This window comes from Paramormyrops kingsleyae, chromosome 14, assembly GCF_048594095.1.
Source record: "Paramormyrops kingsleyae isolate MSU_618 chromosome 14, PKINGS_0.4, whole genome shotgun sequence".
Taxonomy (NCBI): domain Eukaryota; kingdom Metazoa; phylum Chordata; class Actinopteri; order Osteoglossiformes; family Mormyridae; genus Paramormyrops; species Paramormyrops kingsleyae.
In genome coordinates, this window is record NC_132810.1 from 7,444,224 (window position 1) to 7,471,043 (window position 26,820).

At 46.2% G+C, this 26,820-nt stretch overlaps 3 protein-coding genes across 4 annotated transcripts; 1 reads left to right on the forward strand and 2 right to left on the reverse strand.

Moving 5' to 3' along the window:
• Nucleotides 1-1,758: 1,758 nt before the first annotated feature.
• bub1bb (BUB1 mitotic checkpoint serine/threonine kinase Bb) lies at nt 1,759-10,102 on the reverse strand. Its single transcript, XM_023802292.2, has 23 exons — nt 9,906-10,102; nt 9,401-9,563; nt 9,034-9,093; nt 8,776-8,920; nt 8,494-8,690; nt 8,230-8,405; nt 7,924-8,126; nt 6,385-6,482; nt 5,746-5,972; nt 5,456-5,562; nt 5,247-5,374; nt 4,916-4,953; nt 4,654-4,729; nt 4,474-4,570; nt 3,866-4,149; nt 3,613-3,776; nt 3,398-3,535; nt 3,123-3,220; nt 2,879-3,040; nt 2,644-2,780; nt 2,387-2,546; nt 2,059-2,165; nt 1,759-1,972 (listed from the first exon to the last, which is right to left on the reverse strand). Exons 2-23 carry the CDS (start codon nt 9,538-9,540, stop codon nt 1,816-1,818), a joined length of 3,099 nt encoding a protein of 1,032 aa, XP_023658060.1. The 5' UTR covers nt 9,541-9,563; nt 9,906-10,102; the 3' UTR covers nt 1,759-1,815.
• A 374-nt stretch (nt 10,103-10,476) lies between these two features.
• Nucleotides 10,477-14,849, forward strand: zfyve19 (zinc finger, FYVE domain containing 19). 2 transcript variants are annotated; one of them, XM_023802317.2, is made up of 11 exons: nt 10,477-10,823; nt 10,969-11,090; nt 11,196-11,249; nt 11,361-11,518; nt 11,596-11,738; nt 11,857-11,965; nt 12,065-12,283; nt 13,414-13,490; nt 13,694-13,795; nt 14,063-14,217; nt 14,355-14,849. In XM_023802317.2, the coding sequence occupies exons 1-11, from the start codon at nt 10,770-10,772 to the stop codon at nt 14,434-14,436; spliced, it is 1,275 nt and encodes a 424-aa protein (XP_023658085.2). In that variant the 5' UTR covers nt 10,477-10,769; the 3' UTR covers nt 14,437-14,849. The 2 variants fall into 2 exon arrangements, with proteins under 2 accessions (XP_023658085.2, XP_023658086.2); XM_023802318.2 differs by having other exon boundaries at nt 10,487-10,592.
• Nucleotides 14,850-16,033: 1,184 nt separating this feature from the next.
• ppp1r14d (protein phosphatase 1 regulatory inhibitor subunit 14D) lies at nt 16,034-25,147 on the reverse strand. The gene is made up of 4 exons (XM_023802327.2): nt 22,426-25,147; nt 17,293-17,373; nt 17,034-17,066; nt 16,034-16,473 (listed from the first exon to the last, which is right to left on the reverse strand). Exons 1-4 carry the CDS (start codon nt 22,873-22,875, stop codon nt 16,411-16,413), a joined length of 627 nt encoding a protein of 208 aa, XP_023658095.2. The 5' UTR covers nt 22,876-25,147; the 3' UTR covers nt 16,034-16,410.
• Between the last annotated feature and the right edge of the window lie 1,673 nt (nt 25,148-26,820).

Genomic DNA, 26,820 nt, shown 5'->3' on the forward strand with positions numbered 1-26,820 from the left:
CATCCGTGGATTTTGAGAAGGAAAGGGGCAGCTGACTGAGTGCGAAGCAGTCAGTGTCTGGAAATGGATACGCGAGACAGACAATGTAAGGCAGGGCAACCTTGCCTGAAGCCACCCTTACGATGACAATTTGTTTTGCAGTTTCTCTTGTAGAATGGGCATTTCAGACACACGATAGGTTGCTCAGAATTTTCATGCCAACATGAAATATGTCATTTTAACTTTTCTTATTAATACAGAGGGCGTGAATGTTTTTATTTACAGTTAGGTGGGGTTGACTAAGGCAGCAGAACATTGGCTCAACCAGTCTGATCTGTTTGCCAGGAGTGTCAGGTCAAAGGTTACAGATGGTAGAGTAAAGCTTCTCCAAACAGATGAGTGTATGGTTAGCAGTCGTCACCAGCTGGCCAGGTACCAGGTAGACGTTGGTGTGCCAAGAACAGGACTTTAAAAGGCTGTATGTGGGGGTCATGCAGTTGGCATTCTGCCAGGGGCACGGCTTTAGTTTGCAGATCATGGAACACTGGCACACTTGTTAAAGGGGAAGAGATCCTTCCCAAATCACCCATAACCTAACCACTCCAGTTGGCCCGATCACCGATCACACCTAACCTCTTGCTTTGTGAACGTGACTCTGTCTGAGACAGCTAACCCAATGCTGACAGCCAAGGGTATGGAAATGATGCGAAATGAAGAATTAGGTTGCCAGTGGCAGCAGAAGGCAGGCAGGAATCGGTGGAGGCAGGCGGCAGGGCTGTTGCACGAGCCACTGAAAGGCTCATGCGTCATTTCTGTTCAATGGTAGACCATGCCCCATCGTGGCAGCGTAATTATGTCGCGTTTTCTAATTGCTCAAAAGTGCTAGATAATAGTAGACAGCTGTGTTCCACCACTTGTCAGCGTACTTCAGGAAAAATATATATTTAGCAGAAGTCAAAATGCTCTCGCACGACCAAAAGAAATGGAACTCGATCAAGGGCCTTTTATATAAGCCAGCCAGTTTTGTAAATGTGGTCCGTAGCGGGATTAAGAGAAGAGATTCTAAACCTTGATAAACCAAGGCAACAGCTTCTGGTTTGTTTAGGTTGAATTTCTGATGCAAGAAAATGTTGAATACTATTTATATTTGGTCAACCTAAAGCAAGCCAGTTACACTTATACAATCCAACTCAGGCTGGCATTTTAACACAGAACATGAGAGATGCCACCACCTGTTTGATTGGCAGTTAAAGGGGCAGTTCACCCTGAAACTGGAAAGAAGATAGCACCAAAACATCCATTATTCCATTACTCCACACACCTATCGTATCATTGTACAGAAGATATGGCTGGGGTGCTTGTATCTTCTGTGCAGTGATACGATTGGTGTGTGGAGTTCGGTAGAAGAAAATAGTTCCTACATTAAACTACTCACTACAAAGTCAGTGGTGGATTATCTTCAGTAACCTGGTCATGATTTCTGGTAAGAGGCATTACTGTTGGATTGGATTTTTCAAATGCATTTTTCTGGCGCTTAAATCACCACAGAACGAATGCTATTCACTCCCATTATATTCCGGAGAATTACGACGTCTGCAAAACTAGGCAACTCCCAGCAGCAACCTAGTTGGATAGATAACTGTAAAAAGATGTTTTAGTTCTATGGGGTGAACTGTCCCTTTAACATTGACTCAGAAGTAGTATCATACTAACATTTTATTAATAATCAGGCAATACAAGTTACTAAAAACCACATAAATAAAAACAAGACTCACAGAATACGATTAACCTATTTTACTAATTTTTTTACAAAAGCTACCTGTGACATTAGCAGTGTTAAAAATATTCAGTTATCATGAGGTTATTCTCAGTGCCACAGAGGAAAATCCTCTCAACAAGATGCTGGAGGTCAGACAGAATGGACACTGTGGACTGATTGCCTGGATTCAGAATTTTCTGGAAGAATTCTTGCCAAACATGACCATGTAGAGTTCTACAAATAAAGCAACAGATAAGAGGATTACTTACACTCAAAACACATTAAAGACTCTACTATACTTCCACAAAGAGCTCTCATACCCAGTAAAGTCATCAGTGGGCTTCCATTCAGAATCTTCTCTCACGACATTCATTGTTTGTTTTTTCACTAACATGTACACCGTTTCTGCGATTCCAATAAGGTCAACCTGTGGGTGCAAGAGGAAACTTGAGAAACAAGTGTTTAGTTCAGCTCGACTGGAGACTGATTGAGATTTTAAGCCATTTGTAACCGAGCAGTAAATTTTATGACACCTATTTAAGAGTAAACCAGTTCTTCCCTAGGTCAACAGTACACAGAGTGGGGGGAAGGCACGGAGTCCGGAGCTTCTCAGAAGGGGTGGAGAACCAGACCCAGCCCAGTACGCACCTGGTAAGGGCTGGAGGATGTTGACAGCAAGCCTTGTCTTATGAAGGCCTGGGCAGAAGGAAGGTCTCCAGCAGACATCACCTCAGGCTGCTGGTCCAGGTCCACGCAGGAAGAGAAGTCCAGCATTTGTAGGACGCTGTCTGCATCACCTCCAGACTCCCTTGGGCCAGGCAGACACAGGAAAAGCATAAGAACCAAATAAACAAGGAAAGAGGGAACAGGAGGGTACGGAAGGCAGGAGGACTGGATCTGCCCACCTGCATCGCAGGAGAACAGTGTCAGGCCGGATGTTCCCGTGCACCAAGCGGCAGGAGTGCATTTGCTCCATCATCTCCAACAGCTGTTTCGTGAGAGACACAGCCACCTGTAGGAAGGGGGATCTCTCCAGGAAGTCCTGTGGGAAACAAACTCATTAGATTAATAATCCCCCTCCCCCGCTCCAAAAGGAACAAACATAGCATGAAGACCGAAGATCTGGAGATGTTCATCTACCTGCAGAGGGCTCAAACAGCGCCCCCAGCTGAGAGTTATGCAGCCATCCATGTAGAAGAAGCAGCTGCTTCGGTAGCCAAAGTACTTCTGGGATTTGGGACCCAGGCGGCTCCTCAGCTGAGCAGCAACATAGAAGTCCCAGGGTACAGTTTCAAAATCCACCTGTAGGGGGCAGTCAGATCAGGCTATGGCTCTCCCCTCCTGTCCTATTCCCAGCTATCAGGATTGGGGGATGGTATGGTACCTTGACGACGACACTCTCTCTGCTTTTGGTTTGCCCAAAATGGACCACGCCATTTTCACCGCTGACTATCTGGGAGAGGATCATGATGGACTCTTCACCTTAAACCCCGCCCCCCCCCCAAAAAAATTCAGTGCTGTTGCAGTGTTGTTACTGTTCAACAGTTCACCAGTATCGTGTGTTAAAGGGCAGCTTTCTAACATTAGATGCTTAACAAGCACCAATGACATGGAAGCCAAACATCTGTTTGAGTAATCGACATTGCTGGTCATGGTTACCTATGAACAGTGCATCATCCTCCATCACCTCTGGCAAAGATCTCACATTCCTGTAGAAGTTAGGAAAAGAATCGAGGTCCACCTTGCTCAGCACCCGTCTCCGGGAGCTCATACTGCAAGGGTTGTCCTTCTCCACATCTGCATACAGGGCAAAATGAGTGAATTCACCGAAGGTGGTGAAGATCAACACTCAACGCGTGACCCCAAGGACTTACTCTGTGCAGTTTCCTCAGGGATGCTGGGAAACTGGGGAGGGCAAGCCTCCATCCCGCTGGATGAGTGCATGGCCTTCATACCAGACATACCACCCAGAGAGGAGCCGGAAAAAGCTGAAGACACTGAATAGTGGCCATCTTCCAGGCTGGCCTCTTCAATGGGACTGCCAGGGTGAGAAAAGGTACTCTCTCCATTTCATGTTCCCTTCTGGTTACAGTCCTAAAGCTTACAGCATCTTTGAACACTACTAACCTGAGCCGTTCCCCCCTCAGAACCACCTCATAATCCGCCTGTTGCACTGCAGGGGTTGGTGCCGACACCACGGGGTCGACACTGAATGTGGACAGATCCGGGAGGCCGTCGGCCGAGCTTGCAGAGGCGCCGAGGCCTGAACCCGAGCCGCCGAAAGGTGTGGACGCTAGGTGAGCAGCCCTCGCAAAGTCGCAGGTGTCGTCTGGGCTGGGGCACAGGGTTTTGTTTTTGTAGCTACTGACAATGGCATCGTCGGTCAGGGACTCGATTCCTTCCAAGCCATCCTGGGGAGGAAAACAATACTTAAATAAACTACATATGATGACTTGGTTCAGGAAGCCTTGGACCCACTATTTGAAACTCCACTGTCCCGCAAAAACATTCATTTCTACTAATTAGTAATTTAACTACTAATTAGTATTTGCCTACACCAACTGTCAACTAATTGTCCAATTAATAATTAGTAATTACTACTGAGTAATGGATCACATACCCATGTGTGTGTACTTATGGGTCGAAACTTAAAACACTACCAGGTTTAAACAGTCAGCTCCATTTAACTAGCCTTGTTGAATACCCATCTGCGCAGGATGGAGTTGAAGTCTTACACTTTCCAGTCGGGTGGCAGGTGCTTCTGCCAGTGGTTTCAGTACGGCAGTCAGCGGCCTACATACAGATGGTCTACATCCAACAGCCTTAGATGTCCTGTGAAGGAAAAACGGCATTTAACCACTCTGGTTTCTCATTTTAAACAGGCTGAGAACCACTCCGTATCTCTCCAGACTTACACTTCTTGTGTTTTTTCACCAGTGGTGCTCTCATCAAATATGGTGAAAGGCAGGACCAGGGCGCTGCCTTTGTCAGCTGGCAAAGAAATGACACAGAATTAATGACCGTGGGCTCTTCCCCATCTCAAGAATATTTCCTTTACAAATTTGCTAGGCAGGTCCTACGACGTTCAGAAAGTCACAGGGGACGGTACCCCTTTAACGGCCAAGAGTGACAGAGATACTTCTGACAGCTATACGCTGTTAGTGAATAACACCATACCTAAACGAGGGTCCTCATTTTCCACAGGCTGGTTGACCCTGGAAACAAAGACCAAGAATGTTCTCTTATAGTAGCAGCTGGAATTTCTTATGATGTCACTGTTTGGGCAGTATTCGACACAGCTTAATATACTGTAGCAGGTTAGGGTTTATAGATGTAACTGAGGAACAGGAGCAATCAGCCCATGCTGAGATTTGATCTGGCAACCTTCTGCTTACACACCCAGCCCCCGTTTCTCCAAAATGACGATATACTGCACTTCAAGGTGATAATACACTAATCCCCCCCACCCAAAAAAATGGGAGAGTCCCAAACATCACAGCAGTCGTACCTTGCAGAAGAGCTGGCCTCGCATTCTTCATAAATTTTAAACCCTGGGTCAGAACCCTGCCTCCGTGACACAGCGCATCCAGGCAGACAGTCCACTGGCTGAGATGATTCACCGGCCTCCAGTCGGCCCTGTGGTAGGAGAGTCGGCTCAATGTGGCATTAACGGATATGCACAGGGGAGGTGTGGGCCACGGGGGAGGGCTAACTCACCTGCTGGCCAGCACCTGCCTGTGGACACCTGTCTTGGAGAACGTTCCGCTTCTCTTCAATTTGCCGCTTCAGGTCCTCCTTAACCTCTTTCAATTTTTTCTCTTTTTCTAATTTAGAGGAAGGCAAAAAAGCAAAACAAAAAGTACTGTTACTTGGGAAAAGTACCTGCAGTACAGATATAAGGTCCATCCGTGTAGCCAAAATTTGCTTAGGTAAGCTCTCTCTTCACATTGTTCCCTCACCCCCTAGGAGCCGGCCGGGGGCCTCAGACCCCTCCACATTTCGGCTACCTTCCAGCTCCTGGGCCGCTCTCTTGTAGTAGCGCTCCGCCCGTAGCTCCTCAAAGCAGAACTCTGTGACGCCACTGAACAGCAGCTCCTTGCAGTACATGCTCTGCTCCTTTTTGTCGCCCTCCGCCTGCTGGGGCTCCTGCAGACGCTCCAGGGGGGTCTCCTCCTTGGAGGGCTTCCGCACAGACAGCACTGTGTTCACCGTGGGGTTAATCTTATGTGGTGTCCTACCAGAAGGCATGCAGAAAAAAATCCATTTCAGGACTTCCTTTGGATACAGTAGCTCCAGTGTGCTGCTGACCAAAGACACCTGACCAGAGACCTAAATGGTAAACCAGCACCCCTAAACGCAAGGTGATCTTTCTGATCCACCCATTATTTCCATTGTCCTATGGAAACCCCACAATGACATGGGGAGAACATGCAAACTCCACATGCACAGAGCCAGGGCAGAGACTCTAACCCTGGCCTCCAGATGTGCGAGGCAACCGTGCTAACCACTGTGCCACCATGCCCTCAGAGCCATGTAGATCATTCAAAAACATCAGCCTAGAACCCTACGTCAACCCAACTTGAATATGAGAGATTCGTAAAGAACAACGAATGTTTGACAGCCACGGCCATCTTGGCAATACTCACACAACAGGGGGCTGATCACACTCTTCCACGTAAGGCTGGAAGTTTGGTTTGCTGGGTGGGGCCACAACACTGTGGCCTGCCCTGGACTTCTGTGGCATCTAGACACAAAGGCAATGGCTCTGTAGATTAAACTTGCAGTGAATGTAGGACAAATTTCAAACCATTTTTGATACTTGACACAGTATGTAACAACTCACTAAATTTCAGTTGCAATTTTATTTGCAGTAAAAACTTTACAACCTTTTGTCACTGTCTAAAAAGACCTATGTGTTGCATTGTCAATCAAAGCTTATTAAGTACAGTAGTAGTAATTGTAAATTATGCTATAATTATGTTTAGAGGCACTCGGGAACAAACAAATATTCAAAAGGAGATTTACCTAAGATTACTACAATGCATAATACAACAGATATGCATTACTTTTACATGCCGTCATTATCTTGCGTCTCAAAACAAATACTTGCAACAATTGTATGACTAAAGTTTGTATGGAGGTGAAAGTAATTGCAGACTGTTCTCTTAATGTGAAAATGTTTAACAGACTACAAAAAATATGTTAACCCATGAAAAAAATTCATATCATATCTGTACTTCAACCACAACAGGCTCATACAGATTAATATTTCATTAAATCAGAAATAAGACACCTCTCTCTAAACCCTTTGTATTGCATGTTGTGTCGATCCTTTAGCTAGATTTGTGGTGTTTCCCCCCCCTTGTCAGCATAGTGCAGTGGTACCACTTGCATATGTCCTGGTGGATTAGTCTTCATTTGGCACAAAGCCAGAGTATTTCCAGACGCCACTCTGGCTACACTCGTCATCAGTTAAGCTCTGACACTTGTGAACTAGTCATGTTAGTGTGAGACTGCACCCAGGTCTAGGCACGCAAGTAAGTGCAAACTGGAAGTGCAAGCTGCAAAATACCAAAATACCAAATGCCAGTGTGTGCTAATACGATGTTTTGCTCCTGCACAGGTACTGCATTAATGAATTGTGATTGAAAGTTCTCCCCCCCCCCTTCTATACTATTTAATGGGTTTTTTTTTTTTTTGAGTTTTGAGACTACATACGCATACGTGCACTGATGATACAACGTGCAAAATGATGCCTTTAGCGGTGGTGTTAACGTGTTCCTGTAAGGCAGCGATCTACGGCAGATTGTCCAATGAGAAGATGAGACTGGTGGAGGGGGGGGGGGGGGGGAGCCCAAGCGAGGTCCTGAGACAGACACTAGAGATGAGTTAGGGTCTTAAAAAGTTAAGGTTTGGATTTAAAAAATTTGCAAATACAGTTACTGCATCATGTCTTGAGTCACTGTCAATCTTTCATTAATACGGAAACTATTATGTAAATTAGGATAACTATTCATCAGCATGCAAGGTCATTAATTAAAACCATGCTGCACCGGAAAACAAAAAGGGGTGCGACCAAATCATGTGCCGGTGCTGCCACTGGAAGAGTTAGTCTGAAGCCCTGCTAGTACCTTTCCTGCTTGTGTATGAGGGCAGTATGCTGGCTCTCTCCTCTCAACTCTTACCTTCACATCGGTCCATTTTTCAGGCATCATCTCATTCTCTTTCGCCCTGGAGCTGGGGGGGGCCATCCAGCGTTCCGGCCTGGGTTCGGAGGGCTCGGCCGCGGCGGCTGCAGACGCCTGCTTTTCGTCAAACACCAGGAATCGAGAATTGTGGCCATTATGAGGGGCTGTAGGTAGCTGGAGATTCAGGCCACGTGAACGATCTGTCAAGAAATACAGAGAAGCTGAAAAATCAGCATCAGGGAGGTGGGGGGGAGCGTCCAGCATGTTCACAGTAGCCTAATCAACCCTGGAAGTAACACTTACGGCTAACGGCGGCCCCAGTCCGCACGATGGGAGCGATGGCTGTCTTCTTCCCCCTGGGCTTCAGGTCTACCAGGGAGGACCTCTGAGGCTGTGCTGGCTCAGGGCTGTCAGGCTCCTGCTCCCCACCATCCAGCATGTCCTTCATCACCTGCCGTGACACACGTGCCTGGAACGCTCTGTGTGCGTGTGGGTTAGTGTCAGCCTTTGCTCAAACCGAGGATTTCAGAAACTATAGATTTCAATGCTCTGAGATCACAGGCATACTTGTGGTACTGATGGAGCTTATCGGCAGGTTCAGCCCCGCACTTAAAGCCCTCCTGGTAGACGCTGTCCGCCTTCTTAGAGTCCCCGTGTGTCTCCAACTCCTCAGACCAGGCAATGTACAAGGCTGCCTGCTGGACACCGATACCCTGCCCGTGCATGTAATTGTACATGTCCAGGGGCTCAGTGCTGCTCTCGGCCTGAAAGCAAGTGGGGCATTAGCACAGCTGTCCAAGTGCTCCCCCTACTGAACAAGCACCACGTGGGAAAAGCGGAGCAACTTACAAATTTGATCCAGAGGTTGACGTAGCGAGAATCATTGTGGTACTGGGTCTCATCCACAAAGCGTTTGACTGCCCTCTCCAACAGCACAGAAAGATTACTCTCCTTTCCTCCCTGAGGGTATGTCTGCTGAGTCCATTTGATGTACCTGAGGAATGATTACATGGCTATGGACCGTGTCCTGCCTCAAGCGGATTCCAGCTGCTTCACCTTCACATTAGTTCAACAAATACATTCTATTTATTTATTAAAGCTTCCTACCTGTCCCAGACATCAAGTGGGTCATCTCCACTGTACAATCGGAGCTCAGACTCAAAAGCCCTTAAAAGGGGGAAAGAAAAAAAAAATAAAAAATCAGGTGTATACTCAAGAACATTCAGATACAGAAAAAATAAACAACCCGCGTTGTAGGAGGTACAGGTGACCCCTAGCGGAACATGTTTAATTACTACCAGCCAGCTAACCACTACTACGTACAGCAAAAGATCCGCAGGATCATCCCTAATCTGCCCATCAGGAAGGTATCCCAGGCAATGGCTAATGTTACTTTGATTAGACGCCGAAAACATCATTTGTCCGGGATTCAGCAATTCAGCCAGACTCCCGTGTAAACAAGACGCGCCCATACTGTTTCTGTTGCTGAATGGCAGCGTATCCCGCGCCGTCCTGCTGGCTCAATGCTTGGTGCAGGGCTGAAATGGCTCGGCCACGCCTCAGTGGCTGAATATTCTCTTTGCACAGCTCCCACTCGGCTTCCCCCTCAGCCATGGCGAAGCTTTAAAGCTGCAAATCTGCCAGAGAACAGAAAACATGAGCTGCCACTTAGCCCGCATGCATCTTCACGCGACACTAGGAGCAACCATGTCAATTAGTCGTTAGCTAAATAACCTCGCAGCAATGGGCCAAAACATAAATCATATAGAGAAACACGACATTTAAATGGAGCAACTTTATATTTAGCCATAATAAATTATCACGAAATCATTTTTTCTAAAAAACTGCAGTGCCAATAGTATCGCTATCACATAATCACCACCATCATCATCATACATTAGCTTACTAAATGTTGGAAATAACAACGTTAACATTGAATACTAATTGTTACTTTCTCAAAATGAATATAATGTACCAACCTGCTTAAAACTGAGCAGAATAAACCCAAGTTACACAAAGGGACACCGCTCCGCTGTCTACACCCCAATCTCCCTTCAAAAATTTAAACGAAAACCGCCAGAAAAGCGAAGCTGATTGGACGGCCAGGTCCAAAAGGTACTTCCGGATAAATGGAATTTAAAGCTTTTTAGTACTATATATTTTCAGCGGAAATAAAACAAATTGTATATGACGTCACCTGCTTAAACCTATAATGCAGCGATATACTTCAAAGTTCTATAACATTGACGAAAACATTGATATACATATATTAGCTGAACGTACCCACCCGCACGCCTTGTACGGACTATGGGAAATGGAGTTCGATGTGTATCTGCATTTCATGATTCTATTGCTAAACTTGTAAACTGTACTTTCTGTTCATATTTTACAAAATTGCTCCGGATTCCCCGCGACCCTGAATAAGATAAGCGGTTACAGAAAATGAATAGACGAATGGGTGGATAGATAGATGGATGGATGGATGCATGTGGGTGGATAATTGATTTCGTTTTTGCTAGAAAACTACGTGTACCAGGATGCAACGGGAATGGCTTATACTTCCGTTATGTGTTCTTGTATTGGTTTGCTCTGTCTTGACTAGATTAGTGTTCTTCGGCTTAACATGGGGGACATACTGGATTTTTTCATTTAAACAAAGGCTCCAGGTTAGCTTTTGTGTTTAATACGGATATCTCTGACCCGTTCTGTTAATTTGACATCTAGCTCCCGACTTTATGAAGTTTGACAGCGGTCAGGGCTACACCACCAAAACTATTATCTTGACTGATTTTTAGTATCATTACATACAATCTGCTTGCAGTTATTTTGGTTCTTGACAAGACATGGACAAGCGATGTTACGGATGTGCTTCAAAATTTACGCTATTCAGGAAAGAGGTTTGTAAATACATAGTTTATTTTAAAGGATTTGTTAATTTACGGTGTTTCGTGGTAACCGACATGACTGCTATTCAGGACCTTCGTAAAACTTCCTCCAGTTGTACAGTTCGTATCTGATTAGTTGTCCTTACTGGCTTCTTAGATGGGCTGTAAGAACTGCGGGCGCTCCTTCTGCTCGGGGTGCCTGGCTTTTACCGCCGTGGTGCAGCGTTTTGGAAGCACTCCGCAGAAGGTCTGCAAGCAATGTCACGGGAACCTCACAAGGTGGCCTCTAACTCATTCTCCGATATGCATGCTATTTTATCATGGCTATACGTGGAGTGACACGTAGAGCATTTATTTGTTTTTAATTTTATATATGTTTTTCAGTGGTGGCACTCAGAACGATGCTGCTAGGTGGTCCCCTCCTGAAAATTACAAAAAGTGAGCATTTATGCGTTGGATGTAGGCCATTCATTTATGTTGGTGGAGGGTGTATGAAGAGCAGGAAGGAAACCTTGTGAGTTACATCATCCCTTTAAATGTGTGCCTTAGGCGAGTGGCCGTTTTGGAGGCCAGGCAAGGACATGGAAAAGCATCCTCCACACAAGTGGGAAAACCTATCAGCTCTACTAGGCCAAGCAAATGCCTAAGTAAAGAAGACCAGGTGATTGCAGAGAGATTGCAGAAACTGAAGGAGGACACAAAGCCAAGTAAGAACACATAGTCCTTAGATCGGTTTCTTTGAGAATGCATGACCCCCTCCAACCTCCTGTTTATCTCTGTGCAGAAACTCTTCCATCAGAAAAGGAGATTGAGACTCGTCTAGCTGCACTAAAGGCCCCAGCCCAGCCAGTTCCTTCGGCTAGCGAGATGGAGGACCGGTTGGCTGCCCTGCAGGGGAGAACCCCGCCCTCCATGGCTCCTCCTCCTGTGAGTCCGGCTGCACACCCTCGCATATCCCAGCTGAAGCTCTAGAGACTGTATTAGCTTAAGGATGCTGCGCTAGCTTTGCAGCTCCTGTGATGACCGGTGTTGTGGCTTCCTGTAGGTGCATCAGCCCCCCGATGCCCGCACTCAGGTGGAGCAAGCCAGTGACCTGATTACACAGATGACAGAGGAGGTCAACATTGACAGCCAGCAACAGCCGGACTCAGAAGGTACCGTCGTGTCCGATGGGGGGGAGGTGACAAGGGAATCTCTCTTCACCACCACAGTGTCTGGGAGTGGTGTTATTGGTTGACCCTCCCTCAATTCAGGCACGGATGGCCCCTTGAATAACCTGAATAAGCCAGTGGGCGGTGGGCTTGAGGAGAACCTGGACGACCCGCAGAGGGCAGCCAAGCAGCTGGAAGAGGAGAAGAGTCGACTCCTGGCTGAAGCCATGGAGGAGCTGCGTCAAGACCGGCTCAACCAGGAGGAAGTGCTGAAGATGGCCCGTAAACTGGCTCTGCTGAAGGGGCTGGACCCAGACAGTGGTGCGTCTCCGGAGGGTACCCAGGGACGCTTTTCCATTGCACTAGGAACCGAACTTTTGGTACTTAAAAAAAGAGTACTGCCCTTTTTACATTGACTTCTGATGCAGTACCTAAGTACCAAACCAGTTGGGGTACTTGTTTGGTACTTCAGTACTTTGGGATGGGACATGCAAATGTGTTTATTGTTGACTGGTTATGCAAATAACCTGCCTCACAAACACAAAATACAACTGCCATCTTGAAAAAGCATAGTTACGGACTCAGACAATGAATATAATCAAAGTAAAACAAAAGTAATAATAATGGATGTGTGAACAAATGGAGACCCGAGGTTTGTGATCTGGTTGGAAGAACAGATTCCATAAGATCTGCTATAATATACTAGGCCTGCACAGTATTGAAAAAAATAATTGCAATGTGAATTTTTTGACATAGACTTTTGATAGAGATGATCATGATATACTTCTTGATTGCCATAAGTACTGTATGGGCATCCAGAATATTGCTCTAAGTTGTGTTGCTTAGTAGGTTAGGTGCCTGTGCCCTTGATCAGAAGGTCCTTGGTTCAAATCCCAAGGTCGGCAGTGTGAGGGGCCTTTAATCCCCAACCGCTCCAGGGACTGGCTGCTCTAGCTTTGTAAATTGTATGTTGCTTTGGACAAAGGTGTCAGCTAAATAGGAAATGTAGTATAAAATTCAGGGTTATCAGGTAATATTTTATAAACGATTATTCTTTAGAATACTATAGTATGTATTCCATATACCCTTAAAGCAAAAGTGAACCATGACTGTCATTAAATAATTAGAAGCAATTAATAGGGTAATGAGCCAGAAATTTTTTTCCTACTTGAAAGCAACAATATCTGAGTTAATTATTTAAGGACTTGTCAGAGATCCTTAAAACCAAACCAGGACTGGTCAGCACAAGGTATTAACACTTCTTTTTTTATTTGGTTGCTTTTCCAGGATCCCATTATAGAACTTCTGGGAAAGAAGGCAAAGATGACTATATTATTTCATCATGTTTTTTCTTCTTAACTATATCTGCCATTTATAGAGCCTTGGCTGCTCTGCAGGACTCCCCATGTCTCCACATGCTGTTGTGACATCTTCCTCACCCTGAATTTCAGTCCCCAGGGATGATTTCCAGCCCCCTGACAGCGAAGAGGAGACAGAAGAAGAGGCAGCAAACAGAATAATAAGGCAGGTGTGTAACAGCGTGCAGTGCTAGCGAGATTCACCAGCTAACAAGGCATGTGTCTCACTGGCCGAACGTAGCTTCATGGGGTAGCGCTTTAGACTAAAGTCATTTATGGGTTGTTGCTTACTAACAGATCCATGGTGCCTACGGTGATGCTGCAAGCCTGTTTGAGCTTTGTGTCAAACATATGGATTCTTTTCTTCTTCTAGCTGTCTGAAGAAGCAGCTTTAGACAAGTCCTGTGGCTACAACATCCCACCTGAGCCCAGCAGTTGGCAGACCATAGAGAAGCCCGGGCTCCATAAAGAGCAGGTCACGTCCTGTCACCGCCAAAGCTGTAGAAGGCTTTTCTAAGGAGCAGCTGATTTAAATAGCAAAAAAAAAAAATGTTATATGGAATGGAGTGTGTGGTGACCAAGCGCGTTTCCCTTTGAAGGTCCTCTCCTGGTTCACTGAGTTTCCCCTAGGCTCAAACTGGCCCAGTGCCCCAGTGTGGGCTGGTGTCGGAAACCTTGGGGGGTAGAGTTTAGAGTGAGGGTTGTTGTGCAGGACCCGTGATGATGACCTCTCACATTGCAGAAGTCACGTGCCCAGCCGGCCAGCAAGACCCAAGGAGCCCACGCCCGGGACTCTAACAGCGAGGACGAGCTGCCCTGGTGTTGTATCTGCAACCAAGATGCTACTATTCGTTGCCTCTCCTGTGATGGGGACCTCTACTGCCAGCGCTGTTTCAGGTACCCCCACCATCAACAGACAGAGGGCGCTGTTGTGCACACAATGGTTTTGTGGCAGGTTGACTCTAAGCTTACCTAATGCTATCCATAAATAGTTTTGGTTTTAATTATTTTTGTAAATTGTACTTCTCCCCCAGGGAAGGCCATGATGAATTTGACCGAAAAGAGCACCAGGTGACAAGCTACAAGGTGCCACAGAAGTCGAGGAGGCGGACGTGAGAGAGAGCAGGAGTAAGACCTACTCCCAGTACGATGTTAATGAGAGAGCAATAGGAAGTCAGTCTCAGTCTTCCCTGAGTGTTGACCCATAACCTCTGATGGTTGTGTCAAAACCACATAGGCCTGAATGAGTCCTAGTGTGCTGTTAGCCTAGTGTTATGTATGCTTTAGGTAAGTGACCAATGGCACTTTCTGTTATACTAAGGGATACTGTATGGCAGAGCACTTTTAAGGTACGCACTGATTGTGCATTACTCTGGGAGTGTAGCTACAGGCTAACTGGGTCTGTTAGCTTTAGGTACGAGTAGGATTAGCCACTCTCCATGTGTAATGTTACACTAAATGGGGGGAGGAGCCTTCTCAATTGTAATGTTTTCACTAATCTGCCTTTAAATTAAATTAACTGGGATGGAGCAGGTTGTGATTTAATTTTTTTTCTGTTTTGGACAATGGTTCTGACCCAGAAGCTCACAGGAATCCTCACCTACAGGAGTAGATGTTCTTGTTTTTTTACATGGATTATATGAAAGTAGCTTGATTCCTTTTTCCAGGGGAGACCAGCAGTGTGAGTACATTGGGGGGGGGGGGGGGGAGGTGGAAAGGCTAGTGGCTAAGTGCACCCCCCCCCTCCATTCTGGGAGGTGTCACCAACGTTGAGATTGTCCCCAGAAGGCTAAGTCCTTTAAAATGTTTCTCCAGTGGGGCGCTGTCTGACCGCATTCCCATGGACATAAACTCGCACACATGGGACTGAAGAAGAAGCAGAGTTTCCTGGGTTAACGGACCACAGATAATAAGCGAAATCATCACCCACAGATACGCACATTAGTGGAGCTCTGTGTGCCTTCATGTAGCCCACGGGCACTGCTTCTGCACTCTGGGTACCTTCACGTGAATGAGAAGCCATTTTTGGTTGTTTTTAATGGTCTAGTATAAAGAGCAAGAGGAGCATGTTTATTCTGAAACACTGGGGGAACAGTAGATGGGGAGGTATTACATAACACAGTGCACTGTGACGTAGGATTTAGTAGGGGGGGCTAATTGTGTGTGTGTTTGTAAAATATATAAAAATACAGCCTCTCACCAGGTTATGATGGGGTTGCGGTCCGATAAACCTATCATAAGGTGAAAATATTGTAAGGCGAAAATGCATTTTATACACCTAACAAACATAACTACCTTAAACATGCTTAGAACACTTACATTAGCCTACAGTTGGGTGCAAAGCCTGTTTTATAATAAAATGTTTAATATGTATACATGCAACTTTCCTCGCTTCAGCCTCAGGCTCCGTCCAAATTGCATTCTGTATCCTTCAGCTCTAGGTTTTCTGTAAGGAAGCTTGTTCTCCCTCTGAAAGGATTATACCAGACTTGGTTCTGTCCTGTTGTGTGAATTACCGTCTTTATTGGATTGAAGTAAGTAGGCCTATTTTCACCCGCTGAATCACTGACACTTTCAGCTTTTTATCCTTTGTTGTGTAATCTCCTGCCTGTGCACCAAAGGTATGATGCACTTTTGGACAGCCAAGCAGTTTTTATTGGCTGTTTGAGAGGGAGGTTTATAACTCGAGCATAAAGATTAGCAGGCTACAGTATTTACAACTAGAAACCATTCCTTTTATTAACACAATATACACAAAACACTGTAATCCAGAACAAAAAATATCTATATAAATAGGAAACATTGCATTCATACACTAGTCACAAAATGACATACGGATACATCAAAAGATGAGACCTTATGTTTTTTGATTCACAGACAAAGGGGCAAGGCATAAATCCTACCTAATTTCAAAACATGAGACTGTCCATAAATGATGATCAGAAGGCAATCCAAAGCAGGAGTTTGTCCATGAAGACTGCAACCGCCCACGTTAGTCCTGTTAACACAGACCGTACAGACAGACATTCGGGATGGGGGGAGCAGTGGGGCACCGGGTCTTCACATTGTGTCGAGCTTGTCCTTAAAGAATCATTTCTTTAAGGACATCTTCCGGAGACCCTTCATCCGGTACAGCAGGCCGTTGATAAAGTCCTGAGGGACACATGGGACTGTTTAAGTGACAGCTGGGTGCCCTCAGACAGTCTCGTTTCTGAGACGTAACACGAGTCAACCAGGCACCTAAAGTCTCTAACCAATCAGGACGTTATTGTTCTCTGTTATGTATTATGCAACTGTGCATCTATTGTCTAATTATGGATCCTCTGCATACCCATGGAGTACCATTGTCACCCTATTTATGGAGGCACTGGCTGTAAAAATGGGCACGCCCTGGGTTAGATATCTAACAGGGTCATTTATTATTAAATATTAATAATTATTAAATGGTAATTAGCATCATTATATCAGACCCATGATTAGCGCTTGCCATATTTGTCCAGCTGTGCTGTATTGTAATGTCCTGGTAGACACAAAATTGAGCTTGATGGGGAATAACTCCAGATAAAATAGGGAGGGGGTTGTTTTTCATGTTTGTATTGCTCACAGCATGCAGCTCCATACTCCTACTGGGAGTCTTTGGGGTAATCTTAGTCCTCAGTGCTCTGCTGTCTATCTTATTTGCTAGCTATGAAGGCATCCGCTTGATGGCTTACCTCCTTCGGCTTGCCACATTCTTGTAGGAGCTCCTGTGAGTGGAGAAACGTGTTAAAAGTGTGCCCCATGACACAGTCAGGCACTGCCCCCTTACGGCATCCTGGAAGTCTTGCGCAATGTAAACCACAGCAGATCAGTCAGCCCACCCCCGTGCCGCATGCGCCCATAAGCAGCTGGCAGCCTTTCTGAAGCGCTCCCGATACGACGGGTTCCGACAAGCAAGCCGGAGACTCGGCTCGGGTCTAGACTGGCACTCACGTGCAGCTTCGATCTCTGCTGCGCGTCGGGGAGGTCCAGCAGCTCGTCTATGTCGATTTCCAGCTCTGGAATTTCCTCCTCCTGTCCCGGGCATAATGGGAATCGGTGGAAGAAACAAAGAAAACAAAGAAAAGCAAATTGAGATACAGTGGCGGCATTGTGTGACCGTCACGGATACACTGGGTCTATTGATCCACGGCTGACGACCCGGAAGGTCTGCTTGCCTAAGCGGATTTCAGTGGCAGCACACGCGTGTATATCTGCCCCTGCTGGGTGTGTATTACTGTACACGTCCATGAAAACAACAACGTAATCGAAGCCGATAAGGACAGCGTGCGATCGCCAATTACGCCCCACACGCAGCCCTGCATCACCAGAGGGAAGATAAACAAACAAATCAAATTTTATGGGATTTCCCCCATAAACATCCTCCCACTAACGCAGCAGTGTCTCTCAGAGTAGTTAACAGAAGCAGCCCACAGTGCTGGGGCGGAGCCTGGAGAAGTGGGCCCGGCACTGTACAGCTCTCATCCGTAAATGAAAAACAGGATCCGCCCCCGAATGATGCCGGGGCAGTGAAAACTGTCCGCTGCCTGCTCTCCTCGGGGATCTGCCAGTGTGAGGCCACGCAGCTACAGAGCAGTCGGTGATGACAGACCTCTGGACCTGTTCTCAGCTGGTGCTGCCACTTCCTGTCAGGTGGGTGTTGCAGGAAACCCATGTGGATGTTTGTGGTGACCAGTTTCCCAAGGGAAGGGGAGTGTCAAAGCACGATCACTTAGCAGTGGGGTTAGGTTTCCTGCCTCCAGGTTCCTAACCCTCCCTCCCCCAGTCCCAGTATGAGTCTTAGTGCTGGGACACCACACAGCACCTTCATTTTCAATTGCCTATTCTTCACTCAGAAACGCCTGTTAATATTGCCTGTTAAGATACTAACAGTTTAAAGGCTCTGTTCACTTACTAAGCGGGAACCCCTGCAGAAGATCTGAAGGCCCATGTGTGTGATTATACAGCAGAGCTGAAATGATGACCAGAGTCACAGTAAGGAAACGGAGCACTAACAACCCAGGACACAGCCAAAAGAGGAATATAAAAGCACTCTGTCGTGCCATCGACGCCACTGCAAAGGTGACCCGGAAAGAGCCTTGCTAGTAGAAATGATCTGTCGTTGGCAGGGGTTCCCTAAATGAGGAAAGGATGTTTTCCTCTGCCTCAGAAAGCGTATCCGTGGCAACGCACCACCAGCACCAGCATAGCCGTACGTTTGGTTGGGGTGCAGTGAAAAATGTAGCACATTTCCAGATACGCCACAACATTCGTGTCTTGGCTTGTTCAGAGAAAATCCGTGCAGGAATTCCTTTGTAAGGATGAGCCCTGCTTTCCTAATCTCAAAACCTTTCCAGGTAATCAGCAGGAGATGGAACTACCTGTTTATGGTATTTTTTTTTATGTGTAAACATGTCTATATTATTTACTTCTTATTGACCTACTTCAAACATGACTGTGGTGGTGTCTCAATAATGGGTGAAGCATTTTGAAAATGAGTAATGCCCTGACTAAACACTAGAGACCGCCTTACCCGGAAGTCATCTTTGGTTTGGACATCAGCCAACAGTGATTCGCTCAAGTGCACTGTCGCTAATAAGATTTCCCTTTGCCTCTAATAGCCATTGGCCATATAACTGTTTAAACAGCAAATACCTGAAGGTCACAGTTCAAAAATCACATTCCTAATGAATGCACCCCCCTGTCCGCATAGACTACTTAAGTGAAATGCATTGTGGGGAGGATACTGGCTATTGCTCTGTCACATGCTGCCACAATCGCACTCTGTACTCTTACAGTAGACATCAGCTGACCAAATCGCAGCATGTGGTTCTTTGCCTGCCCTTCTTTCAGGGACCGATCGGCCGAGGCCAGAGTCGGTCCGCTCTCTGTGTGGTCCATCCTTTGGGGAATGCTGCGTGTGTTCACCGAAGGCTATAACCCCAGCAACAGCCGTGAGTGAGGCCCCAGCCAACACAAGTATAAATTAGAGATGTCGTTGAATAATTGAGCACCCAACACAGGGAGCTTGCTATAAATGCTTCCGCACAGCAAGGCGGGTGTGCCCACGGTGTGACCTATCCCACAATGCAATGCAACCAGAAGCCCCCCTCGCACAATGCCAGCCTTTATTACAGAGCCAGTCACGTCACCTTTTCTTTGTTTTTGTCCTTCCTCTGCTTTCACATGGAAGCACGTGCTGGAACTGGGACTTGCTTACACTCAGGAGCTCCACTGAGATCAGTTATGTACAACGTGTATCTCTAAACCAGCCACCCTGTGCTGTCCCCCCATCAGCAGAGTGGGGTTTCATTGCTATCGATCTCTCTGCATTTCTCAAATGCATCTGCGTTCCCTCATTGCTATGCAGGTGAATTTGCCTTTTTGAGCATCGAAAGTGATTGTCATCGCTGGCACACCACAACAAAAAGTGTCCTCTGCATTTAACTCACATATGACATGGTAGTAGGCTGCTAGCTCAGTGCCTGGGGAGCAGTACCTTCCTCAGGATGCCTGAGTGCTACCTTGCTGGCCTGGGATTCAAACCAGTAACCTTCTACCCACAATCACACATCCCTAACTATTAGGCTACCACTGTGAGCTCATAGCCAAAGGCCACAGCTTGGAAGCAAGAGAAGCAGGAGAGCAAAAGTAGAGCCGATGGAATTATTCTGGTATCTTAGTTACATTTAAGGCATCAATGAATACTATTGTTTTTACTTGCATCTCCATATTTGTGCAATCTGATGCGAATGTGTTCTCTTTTGTGCTCAGGGTTTGCTGCAGTTTCTTTATAGTGGTCCCACCAATTTGCACCGATACCAATATATATTTTTCTATAACAATGCTGGTGCCTGTGGCGGACCCTGCCGGTGCTGATTAGCGGGATAACTACGTTATTTTTTATTCTGTGGGAAAATGAAAGATAGATCTGCCGACCAAATTTAAAAATTAATTCTGAACATGCTGCAGGATGCATAAATAAAATATAATATAAAACGCTATGTCCCATATTTTTGGACCTTGTGATTAACCCCACCACACTCCCCACCAGTAACTAACTAAACGGCTCCTTCACCCTCCATCGTTTTGGAGGGGGTGCTGTAGTTTCATCACACGTGTGAAGGTTAACATAGAACTTTTTGTGTCTCCTATGCTAATTTAGCATAATGGTCACAGTTCTTGTTGTGTGTTTCCTTCTGTGTGGACAATGTGATCCCTGAAAACTCTCTTAAGTTGTACCCATATAGTAAACCCAAACAGTAAAGCAAAATCACTTAGGAGTCGCTATACAGGAAAAGGCATGCATTTATAGAGGACAACTATTTAGAACTGGATAAACGGAAAAAGTAAGTGAAATCTGAAATAGCAAGAGCAAAGTGGCTTTATAAAGAAAAATTAGAAAGCACTTGGGAAAAATGATCTCGGCTCTGCACAGGAGGGGTATGAAAACCATCACTGGTGCGAAGGATAAAAGGAACTCCAAGATTGCGCTGTTTTCAGAAGAGCTCAATAAGTGTGATTTGAGGTTTGATACACTAGAGTAGAAAGCCTATCTATGTGATAGTGTCCCTGCACCTTTTGATTCGCATGCTGTGGTTGATACATTCAGGAACTCCAAAGCTAAGAGTCCTGGGCTTGCCAATATAGGGAGTCGCCTGCTTATATCCTGTGCTGAGCGCTAGCAACGCATGCTATCAGCAGCTAGGGCTGCCGCGGGGCTAGTACCGTATCATGTCAGTGGCTAGGGGCTGAATCCAGCCATCTGCAAATACGTTATTCGCCCAGTAAATAATGCGGAGTGCAGCTAGCCACTGAAACAGATGGAGTCCAGAGGCAGAGTCATGCAGATTTTCACGATGAATGCTAAGGCGTCTAGGATGCAAACACTGACTAAGCACCGTATTGCAATAGCGACTGAATTAGCTCTTCATAAGCAAACCTGAAAGGTACGTATGAGTACAGCTTTGATCATCTCCGTTAGGGGGATACATCCAGGGCTGGCTCTACCTGATCAGGGGCTAAGCTTTACTCGGGAGCCCCCCCTACCAAAAGAAATGATGATCAGGTAATTGGGGGGGGGGGGGGGGGCCTAAGCAGCTGCCTATTCTGCTGAAAGCTACAGCCAGCTCTAGATATATTGGTCCAGCCTTCAGCTACACGGCCCTCCTCTTCCTCAGAAACGATTTGCTGTGCAATGCAGTTTCCGTGACTTGCCTGGGGCACACCCCAAACAATGTGATGCATGGTCTGGATCTGACACGAGGACAAGGGGCACTAGGAGGAAATGGGGGGGGGGGGGGGGCTGGAGAGGGGATCCATTATCTTCCCAGTCACCGATGCAAACAGGCGTCTTGAAGCCAATCAAGCATAATCCTTCTATAAGCTCCCCCTGTGAAGAGGAGAGTGGCAAATCTTTCAAGTTATTAATCCCTGTGACGGTGCCGGCTTCCCCAGAGCAAAATCGATTGGCTAACCGTCCAGATCATTGATACCATATATGGGATGGGAGGCGGGACCAAGATGCCCTCGTGGAGGGATGTTTTATTAAAATCTATCATATCTCTCTTAGGCGGAGAAATACAGACAGGAATGACTGGCTCTATGTCCAGCACACCGACCACGAGAGTAAACAAAACAGACTACCCATGAACAGCTTAGTAACAGCAGCACTGTAAATGTATCATTTACATAAACATGGATAGATGGAATGAACATTTGTAGCTGCAAAAAAGCAAAGCTGATGCTCTCTTTCACCGTTGACAATAGCGAACGTCATATCAGGTATGGCTTAAGATGCAAATGACCATAAACATCACATCCTCGTCCCCCAGTCCTGTGATTGTCATGTGCGGTAGAGACACCGCGAGAGAGGAGTGCTGTCTGCAAGCCTTCCTCTCCACCTACACGCAGCGCGGCATGTCCACGCACCGAGCACCACCCCCCCCCCTAACTTCACCGTCACTGGACTCCTTCACACTTTGACATATTGACATAGGGGACCAGCCAGCAGCTTCTCCTGTAGCAAACTCCCCGCCCCCCCGTCCGCTCGCTCGCTCGCTCGCTCGATGGCCGGGTCCTGCTCACCTCACAGTCGTAGAGCAGGTGCAATTGCCCGTCGATCCACTCCTCGATATCCAGCCGTCTCTGCAGGTCCTTGCGATTGTACTTCACCGTCAGCTTGCCCAGCTTGCGGTGGGGGGGCTCCTCTTCCTCTTTGTCCGTGGTCTGGAACACCACCCTGGGCTGGGCGCTCGGTTCCGACGCCATGCCTGCCGCGGCCTCCTGGAAACAGCTGAGGGAACTCTGTACACTCACTCTCTCTCTCTCTCTCTCTCTCTCGCGCCTCTCTCGTTCCCTCCCTCCCTCACTCACTCGCTCCTTATCCTCAGTGGAGGATGGTAATAAAAGACGCCTGTGTGTGTGTGTGTGTGTGTGTGTGTGCTTTTTGGTGCCTGCTTGCTCTGTATCAGGGAGATAGAGGGGAAGGGAGGGAAAGATGCAGGAGGAGTCATAAAGACATGCAAGGGAACTCATAAAGATAGCTGAGAGGGTGAAAGTGCAAAGCCGCTGGCCAATAACATCCACTGAGAGAGTTGGGCAACCTGTTAAAAAAAAGCATCCTTTCTGTTGTCCATGCCTGACTCTGGAAAGCTAGCATGGCTCATTGTCCTACACTGAGCAAATACGTGCGGCGAAATGATTAGATCACTCATTCGTCAGTTTGCATCTCAGGACGGATGATAAGATGCATTTCAAGCATGCAAAACTAACTTTAAAAATGAGCTGAATGAATTAGAGAGGCTGTATTTAAAAACTTAAATAGAGCGTATCTTTAATTGAACCCACACTCAGCGTACAACAGCTTATCATCCAAATCCAGAGGGAAACCTTGCGCTTCCTTCCTGTGAGGCTAATCGAGGGGCCGGGAGCAACAATGAAAACATATCAAGTTTTTAATTCAGCTGAGATGAGCGCTAAGCACAAGCAAGTCTGGAGAAAGCTTCTCATTAGTCTCACTTCCTGGCCAATTTTTCCGGTCTTAATGGTTTTTTTTTATTATTAAGTTTTAATGTGATGGCAGGTGGGCTATGGAGAGGGTAATGGACCCTTTTAGACTCTGCCTGTCATGAAACTTGACACCTGCTACACTCTCTGCCAATGGGAGAAGGAGAGAAGAAGCGCTTTATGCAGCCATGGCTTCACAAAGAGGATGTGGTGGCTGTCCTGGTGGTCTAGTGCCATCTGGGTACAAAGGCCACCCTCCATTCCCAGGAGGACCATTTAAGTAGAACTCCCATGGCTGTTAATAAGGACAGCACAGAGCAGTTCCTGTCTCCGGGCAGAACCCTTCAGACAGTGGGTAGCTCAGTGGGTTCATGCTCTGTGCTTGTATCCAGAAGGCCGTGGGTTCAAATCCCCTGGCTAGTAGAGTAATCATGTCACCATTAGACCCTTGGGTAAGACCTGTAGCTCCAACTGCTTTAGGAGTTGTGAATGCTGGCTGTCCCTCCTTTAAGACCCCAAAACTTATGGGATATGCAAAAACTAACCAATTTCCCCCACGGGGACAAATGAGGTACCAATTTTCTATTCCATGGTATTACTTTGGTTCCACTAATAACCAGGACATGATGTCAAAGGTTTCTGTATCCTCGGCATTCACCGTTATTTCAAACATCGATGTTACTTTCAGAGTAGTGGGCATTGGTGGCTTGATAGTTAGGGAAGTGCATTTGTAATTGAAAGATCACAGGTTCGAATCCCTGACCAAGGCACCACTAAGGTATCCTGCGCAAGGTACCGCCCCCAAGCATTGCTCCCTGGGTGCTGAATTATCTGTTCCCTGTTCTGTCACATATGGGTTAAATGCAGAGGACACATTTTGTTGTTGTGCACTGTGTGCTGTGGTGTGTCAACAATGACCCTTGATCACTAAATTCAAATTCAAATGATGGTCTAGCGCAGGGTTATTCAAATCACGGTCCTCGAGGTCCGAGCACTGCTGGTTTTCCAGCCTTCCTTTACCTGTCAGTCAGATGTGAAGCCTCTGACCAATCAGAATCAGTAATTATTAAACTAACTACCTGGGAGAACTGAAAACAAGGCCTGGATTTGGAATTGAGGTCCAGATTTGAAGAGCCCTGGTCTAGCGTTTAGATAAGCTGTTTGGTACAGTATGGATTATTAGCACAAGCAGGTGGTGACTCTACTTCAGTTTCAGGTGTTACTGTATGAAGGCTGGCGTCACAGTGGCCTTTCGCGTTGGAATCCAAGAGCTGATGGGACAGGAAGTGGAGGAAAGCAGAGAGAAGAGATCGCCGCTCAGTCATCTTCAGGGAAGTCCGTCTTTACCTTTCTCTCCACTTAGCCGTATCATTTGCACCAAAATTCCCTTGATAAGTGTGAGTGATATCATCATGGTTAAACACTTCATAACAAACGCTATCAATTTGTTCCTCGCGAATTGCTGTGGTGCTGTTTAGGCTCATGTTACAGCGTGGTGAATGATAGATGAGATGTGTGGAGGATGGCGTTGGCTGTGTAATCATCGTTTAAGCGGGGGGGGGGGGGGGGGGATACCCTCTTGAAAAGCCAGTAGGCTTCTGTATTTTTTCTCCTGGCAGGTCATGCACCCCAGTGGACAAATCGCTTTGCAAAAGTGGTCACTCCCTCGAGCCAAACCATCAAAGGGCACATGGGGGTGGCCCCCCCCAGGCTTTCCACAGATCCCCTTACAAACAAAAATAAACACTACCTTTTTTTGCCCTGTTTTGCCAGGCCGCATCAGTCAAGCGTAGACCCGCATATCGGTCCCGTCTGTTACAAATGCTGAATTATTCAGCACCTCGGTGGCTCAGCTTTCCACAGAGGGCAACCTCACGGCCAGCAGTACTCAGAGACCGGCCGTGACTCGCCTACAAGGACACGCCCCTTCCTGTCCTGTCACACCTGTCACTTCTGGTTCCTCTCCCATTCAGTTAGCACCTCACTAATAATCTCATTGAGACTTTGAAATCCCGCTGTCAGTGATAATGAGTATCACAGGCTAACACCAGAGGCCATATACAGAGGTGGCTTAAGCTGGAGACTGACTGTGATCTCACAATAAACACCTACTCTAGACCTCTGAGGACTTACTGCTCTCACCAGTTTACTGTAGCCTGTGGGCAGATATCTCCAGCTCAACCAGTATGCTTGCAGTTACAAGTTACTAAAGCTCTGATGGCAGCTCTCACTGAAAGCACACCCCTTTTAATCTGTCCATGAGTCACAGCAAAGCAGAAAGGCATTAGTCATGAATTTATGTTAATGCAGAAGACTAGCCATACTTCTGTTATTCACCCATTAGATTAGATAAGATTAGATTAGATTAGGTGAACTTTATTGATCCCAGGGGGCAAGTCTTGTGTATACAGAAGCAAGGTACATAGATCACAGATGAATATACATTTTGTGCAAAACAGACAAGTTGCAAAGACAGTACACATCCCACACCAGGTAGAGTGGAAGGAACCTCATTCAGTCATTTTAATCGGATTGTTCTTCAGTTGCCAACATAATAACCCTCCGCCCCCTTTTCGGTTCTTCTTTAACAGGAACCATCTTAATTATTGTAATTATTCACAAAAAGTGATGTATTCACGTCCTAGTATGAGAAACGGAGTGATCATGGTTTTTATTTTTGTTCTTGAAAATTACTTAAGATGATTTAGCATGTAGTCTGACTGTGTTGCTCTAGACCACCACAAAATAATCATTCCCTCTGTCTGATAGGTGGTGTACTACGTCGGGATGTGGAGGGCTGCAGTGTCATTCTGTGGTTTTCTGAGTACATAAGTCTTCTTGTTCTCCTGCACAGAATCTCTATATATCAGCTAGTTTCATTAATAAAAGCCCTTTGTCCTGGACTTCACCAAAGTCCCGACTTTCTGCTGGGGCCTGTCTGTGGCGAAGTCCCACAAAGGCTCTGAGAAAACATTATTGGTATCTTCACATAGTTTCACTTCCCTGAAGCTGTACTGTATGACTCATATCGTGAGTCAATCTCCAACAATGCATTGAAATATAAGTTACATAGTAAGTCACATTCAGTATAAACAAACATAAATAAATGTGCACATTTCAACACATAATCTCACAACAAAGACTGCCGTGGAAAGTAACTCTTTGTTGGGAATGATCAAGCTGCTAGTTAATCTTCATGTAAAAAAATGTGTTCTGGCTTAACTAGGGGGTGCAAGTAGTTTGTACATGACTGGCAGATCATTTTACAGTTTGAAATTACGCAGTTAATATAAAAGATTTTAATGATTTATTTTTAGTCACACTTAACACCATGTATTGTCACACTCCGTCTTTGTCACTGAAACCATTATGACTATTTTAAAAACATAAGTAACCTTTTTGGGGGAAAAAAAAAAACGTCAATATTATGTCCTAAATGAGCTATAGAGTAAAAATGTGAAAAGACTATCCTGC